The sequence below is a fragment of the Nomascus leucogenys genome, chromosome X (assembly GCF_006542625.1).
Source record: "Nomascus leucogenys isolate Asia chromosome X, Asia_NLE_v1, whole genome shotgun sequence".
NCBI classification, from domain to species: domain Eukaryota; kingdom Metazoa; phylum Chordata; class Mammalia; order Primates; family Hylobatidae; genus Nomascus; species Nomascus leucogenys.
Genome location: NC_044406.1, coordinates 106,447,552 through 106,456,625, shown reverse-complemented (window position 1 = coordinate 106,456,625; position 9,074 = coordinate 106,447,552). Strand labels below are relative to the sequence as shown.

Below are 9,074 nucleotides of genomic sequence, written 5' to 3'. Positions count from 1 at the left end.
TTCTATAGGTGAGATGATATGGTTGGGATATTTGTCTCTGCCCAAATCTCAGGTTGAAATGTAATCCTTATTTTCCCCAATGTCGGAGGTGAGGCCTGTTGGGACGTGTTTGGGTCATGGGGGTGGAACCCTCATGGCTTGATGCTGTCCTTGCAATAATGAGTGAGTTATCACAAGATCTGGTTGTTTAAAAGTGTATGGCACCTCCCGCACCCACTGTCTTGCTCCTGCTGTCACCATGTGAGATGCCTGCTCCCAGTCTGTCTTCCACCATGACTGTAAGCTTCCTGAGGTCCTCACCAGAAGCAGATGCCAGCATCACACTTCCTGTTAAGCCTGCAGAACTGTGAGCCAAATAAACCTCTTTTCTTTATAAATTACTCAGCCTCAGGCATTTCTTTATAGCAAAACAAGAATGGCCTAACACATGAGACAACAGAGATATAGTAGGTTAAGCGACTCATTCAAGGTAACAAAGACAGTGTAGAGCTGCAGCAAGAACCCAGACCACCTTATTTTTAATCAGGTCTCTTTCTGTTATACCACATAGGAAAGGTGGGACAACAGGTTATAATAATATGATGATAGGAGATAATATAGAATAATAGTAGAAAACATTTCTGTGTGCTTACTCTGTGGCTGGGCATTGTGGAAGGCCACTTACATATGTTATTTATTCCTCTCATCAATTCTGTGATATAATATTATCATCTTATAGAGAATAATAATGAAACTACAGAGCTTAAGTAAAATGCCCAGGGGGAAACAGCTGGGAAGTGGCGCATCTGGGATTGGAAGCCAGATTGCCCTAACTGTGGCATCCCAGTGCACCACCGCTGAATTAAACTTGACAAAGCATGGGCTCTGGAGGCAGACAAACTTGGCTTCAGATCCTGTTCCTCTGATCAGCTTTGGACCATGGATAAGTGTCCTCTTCTTTCAATGAAGATGCTAGAACCTCACTATTAGGATTCATTAGAGCATCAAACAAAATCATCCAAGGAAATTATTTTATTGCTTGTCACAGAGTAAAGGCATACAAGATGTTAGCTGCTAATAAAAAGGGAAAGTTTTAAAGGGTACTGTCTCCAGTAATATTCCCCATCAGAAAAAATTGTAACTTGTTTTCCACCCAGCCCCTTGAACTAGTCCCATTGTATGCTACCTAAACAATGTGTTGTTCAAGGTCAGTAAATGACATCCTAACTATAATTCTATGAACTTGAATTTCTTAAGGTACAAGAACTCTGCTTTGAAGTTCAGAATCTAGGTTACCAGAGCTAGACAACGTCTTGACCTATAATTCTAAGAGGTACTTATCAGATTCATGAAAACAAATGCCAACTGAGTATAGGAGATTTCATTTTCTATATAAAGGAAACATATATGGCTAAAAATGTCTTTTGATGGTGTAAAAATTTTATGAATCTGATAACCACGGGGAAGGATAATGAAAGTATGACTTCAATCTCCCCTCCTCCCCTTTTACCTTTCTTTGCCTATTTCTGAGTATCTCTAGGCTACCAAATGTTTCAGTCTGAATGTAGAAAAAACAAAATAATGAGCAGAAATAGACTGACTGGCACAAAATGTACCAAATGGAAACAATTTCCAGACTGAATGTACACTGACATGCGTGACTTACTATAAATAATTATACAAAGTACAATACAGTGAGAACAATAGCAAAGGAAAAAAAAAAGGAAAATCTCAATCGGGGAAGAAAAAAGAATCCACTTGGTCAACAGCCATGCATTATAATGCATAGTGAATTCATGGACTTTCCTTATTCCCACCAAGGCTTGTGGCTTCAGGGGTACAAATAAACCTCCTTCTCCTTGCAAAACCCTCACATCAAATGCAATTGCATGGCTGAGCTTGACACCCACAATTGTGAAGTGAGAAGTGGGGAATGAAAAGCAGCAGACAGCCTGACAGAAAGTTCATGCTCACCCAAGAAAATGGAATTTTCCTTCAGGCTGAAAACATAATCATTATGAAACTGGCCATCAAATAATTTTCAGAGAAAATATTGTTGTAACCATGACTCCTTATCTGCAGGCATTGCAATCACTTCACAGGATGACCACAATGTTCATGATCACTTTTTAAAAACTTTTTGGTATATGTTTTCTTTTGTTGTGGTAAACCATATAAAAATTTGCCATTTTAGCCATTAAATAAGTGTATAATTTCATGGCATTATTTACATTTACACTTTTAAAAGAAAATTACTTTAAAGAAGTCTTCCATAGCAAGAAAAAACGTAATGAATTTTTAAGACTGGGCATGACTTCCTTCCCGATACCATTTTGGTTTTGCCGTTTTCCACCCTGGCAGTAACTTGAAACACACTATTCTCTCATTAGGGACTCACACCACCCCACCCTGCACATGTACCTGGTATCAATGGGGCAGAGAGGAGATGAGTATGGGGTGTTGGGGGTGGGGGTGGAAGAGAATGTGTGGGTCGGTGTAAGCCTGCCATGGGCACATGAGAAACTTCTGTGACATGCACAGCCCCCAGATGGTGACTTAAGATTACTGCATAAGAGGAGAGTCCGTGACATTCGGTTTGAACGGCATTTCTTAACAATTTTTATTCAGAACTTACTGACCCCATGTGACACACAAAACAAATGTACATACCCTTCACATATTTGTAGAAACATTTTTAAAAGTGCCCTAAAAATGGGTCAATGATGTACTTTTCTTTAAAACATTTAATAGACATTTGATGAACTACTCTTGATGGGGTGCTATGCAAAATATGAATCTGGCTCAAAGACACTCTGGCAAAAAGTGGCACAGAGATAGAGCTATCCCTTAGACATTGGGGAATGTGAAAGAAGGCGCGATAACAAAAGGGAACGGGCCAAATTGGGCCTGGTCAGGGGGTGGCATAGGTGTAAGAAGCATAGGTGGAAGAAACATGAGTGGAAGGGGCAAGGACAGAGGAGGAAAGGGTGACATGGGGAAAAACAGGCTGCTGGGATGGCTGTGGCCCCAGAAGTAACCATCTGTCATCCCGCTGACGGAAAAGGGTGCCATTATGGCCTCAACTGTGGTTACCATGGCAGGCTGGCCCACTACCATGAGGGGCGGCATGTTTCTCGCCATTAATGCCCTCTGATGTCTCCTCCAGGTGGCTCTTCTATTCTCAAACCAAATCTTCAATCAGAGGAAAAAAGAAACAGGTTCAGTATACTGAGCATTTAATTTCATCATGGAAAAAACACAACAAGCAACTCTCTATGTCCTTAACTTTTTCAGGTGTATCAAGACAAGCTACTTCCTTACTACTAAAATATCTTAGAAAGGTGAACACCACACCTGTCCCCTAGTGAGCTCCAAGTATGTGCTACGTATGCTCTGGCTTGGCTTATTTCTTTGTCTCTCTCCTTTTATCTGTAATATTACTTTTTCCACTCTTGGGTGCAGGTGTAGCTGATGAGTGGGACTCGATCCCTGCTGGTATGGCTATGTGTGGCATGTCTGCTTGCAGATACTTGACCATCAGCTACCCAGCTGCCCACCAACTCCTACTTACTAGGCCACTGTCACCCTGGTCGTGGGGGAAGCTGAGCCTGGAAAAAAAGGGGGGGTGCCTTTTAAAGTCATACCAAGAAGATGAGGCCCCCATTTTGAAAAGCCCATCTTCAGTGTAAAGTAAAAAATCGATGACTACATTGTATTTTAAAACAAGTTTTCTTTCCTTCAAGAAACTCTAAGGGGTCATTCATCTTCTGAAACTCCTTGAGAATTAAAAAGATGGTATATTGCAAGGCAAGTCTCGTTACAGGGGGCCCAGGGAGTTTATGGATCGTCTCGCTGGGAAATGAGGGTATCTGAAGCCCTGGACACGCTTCACACTTCAGCTTGAAGCTTTGTGGAAGGAGGACACAAATGTTGTCCAAATTCACAAAAATTCTCAAAAAGCTTTGCCCAGTTGAGAGTTTGAGAGAAAGGAAGCATTGCTAATTCTGCATGCTCCAACTCATCCCTCCCTCCAAATCTTCCTGGGCTAAGGACAAGGTCAGCTCACTTGGTTCTCCCTATAGTCCTGGGATCTGGGACTGAGACTTGGTTGCCCAGCTCCATGGGACACCTTCAGCCATCTAGCCTCACTACTCAAGCAGAAGATCCCAATCTCATCAGCATTCCCAAAGTGGGAGTGTCCAAATAGGCATCTCTGAACATGTTCAGTAGTAATGTGGAGGAGGTATCAAAAAACACTACTCCCTAAACACCTGCCAATTGTTAAAAGACCAAAAAATAAAACCTGTCAATTAAACAACATTATCCCCCAAGCTTCTAGTTAATGACATTTCTATCGTATTTTGATCCTTCTGGAAGTTCCCAAACTGCAAATTTTATGGGACAAAGGGACTCTTCTCCCTGTTTGATGCCCCATTTCCTTCTCCTATCTTACTATTTGGAGTCCTTCTCCCTCATGAATACATAGTCTAAATTTTAAGCCTACTGTAATAGTGTTTATTTAGAGGCAATTCCAATATACTTGTGGTCAAAGGTTCATAAACATAAGCCATGCCAAAAGTGGGCCAAATGTGCTATGGGGCAACATTAGGTCCCTATTCTCAGTATTGGTTTCATAAAACAGCCCTTACTATCTTTACAAAACAGAGGGAGGAAACATCTATTTAAAATTTTTGGAAATATTCATGCTGAAATGTTTGGCAATAGATGAGAACATCATGCCTTTTTCCTTATTTGCTGAGTGAGAGTGGTCCTTTTGCCTTCAGAACTGCATTGAGTGAATGCTATGTAAACCCAGGGAGGGGAAAGGCAATTCACCAAAACGTCAATATTTCATCTCCCCCAAATTGGCATTGCCTGCCTGAGAAAATGGAGGGCAATAGGATGCCAACACTCAGTGCCCCATTTTGTCAGGCTGCTTTTCTACATGTCACCATTGGCAGAACCGCAGCATAGTTCCCTCACTGCACTCACACACATGAGCTCTGCAGAAAAGCTATTAAGGTCATCCCGATTTTTCTTTCTTTTTTTCCTTTTTTGCAAATACTCCTTTGGATCCATTGACCTACAAATTTCTTATCACAGCCTGAGCAAATAAATAAAAAGCTATTTCAAATTGCCACAGGTAAGAGTCTAGCCTGACCTGAGAGCCATCCCCCACTATCAACACATTCCACAAAACACATCTCTTCCTATTAGTACAACAAACTGGAAGAAACAAAAAATCTCTTAAATGCTAGAAATTGCTCAAGAAAATATTCACGGCTGGGCACGGTGGCTCACGCTTGTAATCCCAGCACTTTGGGAGGCCGAGGCGGGCGGATCACGAGGTCAGGAGATCGAGACCACGGTGAAACCCCGTCTCTACTAAAAATACAAAAAAAATTAGCCGGGCGTGGTGGCGGGCGCCTGTAGTCCCAGCTACTCGGAGAGGCTGAGGCAGGAGAATGGCGTGAACCCGGGAGGCGGAGCTTGCAGTGAGCCGAGATCGCGCCACTGCACCCCAGCCTGGGCGACAGAGCGAGACTCCGTCTCAAAAAAAAAAAAAAAGAAATATTCACTGATGCATTTGGCAGTTTCAAAAGTTGAATGGGGGCAGTTTCCCTAAGCCATGAGTGTGACTGTATACAATTCTTGCCTAACGCTTCCATCCTTAGCTTGGAAATTTATGAAAAAATGATCTTGTAGTTTGTTTTGGTTTCTAGATAAACTTGCAAAGGTTGCAAACCTTTTCGCTATCTCTACCATAATGCAAAACCAACTATGTCAGCAATGTTTTCAGGCTGCCATATCAAAGTATTCCAGAAAATTAAAATTTAGAGCTGCCACTCTCTACAAGGCATTACCAAATACTTAAGAACAATAGTAGGAGGGCCAGGCACTTGAACTTTATGCTATCCCTCCCCATCAGTCTCAGCTTAAGGAAACATACATTCTGGTTGTGAATTATTCCTTTACCCCAATCCCTAAACATTTATAAATTCTTAACCAAGGAGTTTATGCTTGGTTTTAAATATATTAAATAATTTAGTTTAATGGAGCTCTTTGGAGCATTAATTTGAATAATCCCCATGTCAGAAAACCCCAGGATGCCTTCACATGGAAGTGCTACCTAAAGGAGTTGAATATTATATATTATGCTATATTTAATTTATACTGTTATATGTTATATATATTTGTAATTTGGAATACATATATTTATATGTTTATAATTTATTCAAGTGTATAATATATTTTATACACAAGGAATAAAGGAAATGGTTCAGTACCAATTTTTTTTTCCATGGATTGTCATGTTCCCTCTGGTAATGGGAAATTTCCACAAGCTGAGCTTTCCTTATCGCATTTTCCAGCCACAAAGATCCCAAAGTTCAGACCTCATTGCCTATACATGAAAAAGGCCACAAAAACACCAAGATGACAATGTCTGTGTCAAAGTTGTGTCCAAGCCCTGAAGCAGGTTTTAGAATGGCTTCCCTGCCCGATTGCTTTTTCGGTTTACTGACCTGCACTGCAAATTCAGTCACATTCATGCTTCCTGCCAGCCTCCTTCTATGGAAGAAACCACACATGTTCAGCATTTGGAGTTGTGGGTGTCGTTGCATTCTTGTGTTTAATTTTTTATTCTACCAACTTCCCACACCCAGTAGGCTGTTCTGTAACACCCAGCTGAGCCTTACATTAGGAACATTTCTCTCACGCCACAAATAAAGGAGATGCCAAAAAAATCAGGGCGGTGGCTCACGCCTGTAATGCCAGCACTTTGGGAGGCTGAGGCAGGAGGATCACTTGAGGTCAGGAGTTTGAGACCAGCCTGGCCAATATGGTGAAACCCCGTCTCTACTAAAAATACAAAAATTAGCCGGGCGTGGTGGCTGGCGCCTGTAATCCCAGCTACTTGGGAGGCTGAGGTAGGATAATCTCTTGAATCTGGGAGGCAGAGCTTGCAGTGAGCTGAGATCGCACCATTGCACTCCAGCCTGGGTGTCCCAGTGAGACTCTTTCTCAAAAAAATAAAAAAATGAAAAAAACCCATAACAAAAAAAATCGTTAACCAATATAAATGACGTTCTAACTGACTATTTGAAACTTAGAAAAATTAACACCAAAGGAAACCCAGACGAACGACAGACTTCTCAGAATTTTAAATAAGGTCAGAATGCGACCCTGCACTTGCTGTACAGAACCTTAATCTCCTCATCTTTATTTCTGCCTCAGCTGGGATGGGAGCTATTTATCATAACTGACCTCAGCCCAAAGTTGCCCAACTTGGTTCATTTAAATTCTGCATGATGCCTAATAGGCATAGCCCCACTACAGAACCCACTAGGTGCCAGGGGTCTGCAGGGAGGGGACGGCAGCGACACCAGGCCCCAGACGGGTTTTGGTTCAGGAGGGGAAGAGGGTAGGAGAGGGACTAGGGGAAAGCCAAACGCCGCCCTGGAGCAGCACGTGCTCCCTGCAAACCGCGCGCCAACCAGAGCAATGGGCTTACCGCAGGAACTCGCTGGGGAACTGCTTGCGTTGGAAAATGCGCTCCAGCTCCTGCAGCTGCGATGGGGTGAAGGCGTGGACGTTGGGCTGCTGCGCGTTGCCAGGCTCCAGCCCCCCGACGGCGCCCTGTGGGCGCCAATCCTGCTGCCCGGGTTCCTCCTCGCTCTGGTCGCTGGCCTCATCGTCGCCATCGCTGCCGCTGCTGCCCTCAAGGTTTCCTTCCCATTGGTAGCCAGGAGCTCCTGTGCTGCCGCCATCTTTTTCTTCTCCGCCTTGGGTTCCTGCTGACTTTAACTTTTCTCCTGCTGCTTCTGTGCCTTGCTCAGGCTCAGGCTGTGCATACTCTTCCTCCTCTCTGACTTCTTCAGTAAGCGACAGCACCGCAGCATTCATATCTGGAAAAGTAGAAACCCCAAGAGAAAGATCAAGGCATTGGTCCTGAGGGTGTTGGAAGGAGGCAGTGAGGGGCTGCACTCTGAGAGCAGTGGTAGTGCAAGGGCATCATCCAGTCGACTCGCCTCTCCCAGGGAACCTCGGTTTCCTGAGTTCGCAAAAGCATGTGTCCCATCCAGGTACTGACCCTGTAGTTCTTTCTCATCGTCGATTCCAAGGCTGAGCAAGCTGGTGATATACTGGCTGCACTGGTCCAGAGGCTCCATACCGAGTGGTGTGGATGGAGCTGTGCGTTTCTGCAGATTCTGAGCTGAGGCCACCACGATCTCCTAGGCAGTGCTAGAACTGTGAGTCACCGCCTGGAAGTTTCTTCTGGCGTCTAGACTCAGCAACAGTGTATCCACTTAGAGACCTCCTCTCTTGCTTTTCTGCTTCCTGTTATTTGCTGTGGGTTGGGCCTGGTGAGGTGCGCATGTGTCAGGGGCTTGGCCTTGCCATGGATGAGGGAGAGCACGTGTTGGTGGTGGGGGAGGGGGGTGGTGGGGGGAGGGGGGTGGTGGGGGGAGGGGGGTGGCGGGGGCAGGGGGTGGAGGAGTAAGCGGGGTAGTAGGGTGTGGGGGAGGGAGGAGTAGGGCGTGGGAGGGGGAGTAGGATGGGGTGGGTGCTTGCATGCGTTGTGCTGTAGACACGCATGCGTGAGTGTGGAACTTGGGGAAGCTGCTGTGCTGAATTGTGCAAGCCCATTTTCTGGCGATAAGGGAGATTTCGCACTAGCTTCATGCTTCCTAGGTCTCCAGGAACAGGAGCTTGGGCCTGGATTTGCAAAGCTTGTGGGCTGCGCAAATGCACTATGTAAAAATGCAGCACACTCCTTGAGAAAGTCCACTATTAATTCTTAGTAATGAATCCACATCAAAGTGCAAGGGTAGAAACATGCACAATGCTTAGAGCATCCGAGATTGCTTTTCTTTCTTTCTTTCTTTCTTTTTTTTTTTTTTTTTTTTTTTAGACAGTCTCGCTCTGTCTCTGGAATGCAGTGGCACTATCTGGGCTCACTACAACCTCCATCTTCTGGGTACCTAGATTCAGTAACAGTGTATCCACTTAGAAACCTCCTCTCTTGCCTTTCCTCTTCCCACTATTTGCTGTGGGTTGGGCCTGCTGAGATGCGCGTGCCTCAGGGGCTTGGC

The 9,074-nt window shown here is 44.4% G+C and overlaps 1 protein-coding gene across 1 annotated transcript; it reads right to left on the bottom strand.

Moving 5' to 3' along the window:
- Positions 1–2,569: 2,569 nt before the first annotated feature.
- Positions 2,570–8,338, bottom strand: RHOXF2 (Rhox homeobox family member 2). The gene is made up of 4 exons (XM_003262267.3): positions 8,072–8,338; positions 7,493–7,886; positions 6,504–6,549; positions 2,570–3,171 (listed from the first exon to the last, which is right to left on the bottom strand). Exons 1-4 carry the CDS (start codon positions 8,148–8,150, stop codon positions 2,827–2,829), a joined length of 864 nt encoding a protein of 287 aa, XP_003262315.2. The 5' UTR covers positions 8,151–8,338; the 3' UTR covers positions 2,570–2,826.
- Between the last annotated feature and the right edge of the window lie 736 nt (positions 8,339–9,074).

What these genes read in the sequence shown, in the direction of transcription:
- RHOXF2 (XM_003262267.3), bottom strand. Translation starts at nt 8,150, where the DNA reads ATGGAGCCTCTGGACCAGTGCAGCCAGTATATCACCAGCTTGCTCAGC. An exon ending in CGATGAGAAAGAACTACAGG is followed by an intron (nt 7,887 to 8,071) that starts GTCAGTACCTGG and finishes CTACTTTTCCAG; the next exon opens with ATATGAATGCTGCGGTGCTG. An exon ending in TTCCCCAGCGAGTTCCTGCG is followed by an intron (nt 6,550 to 7,492) that starts GTAAGCCCATTG and finishes TTTCTTCCATAG; the next exon opens with AAGGAGGCTGGCAGGAAGCA.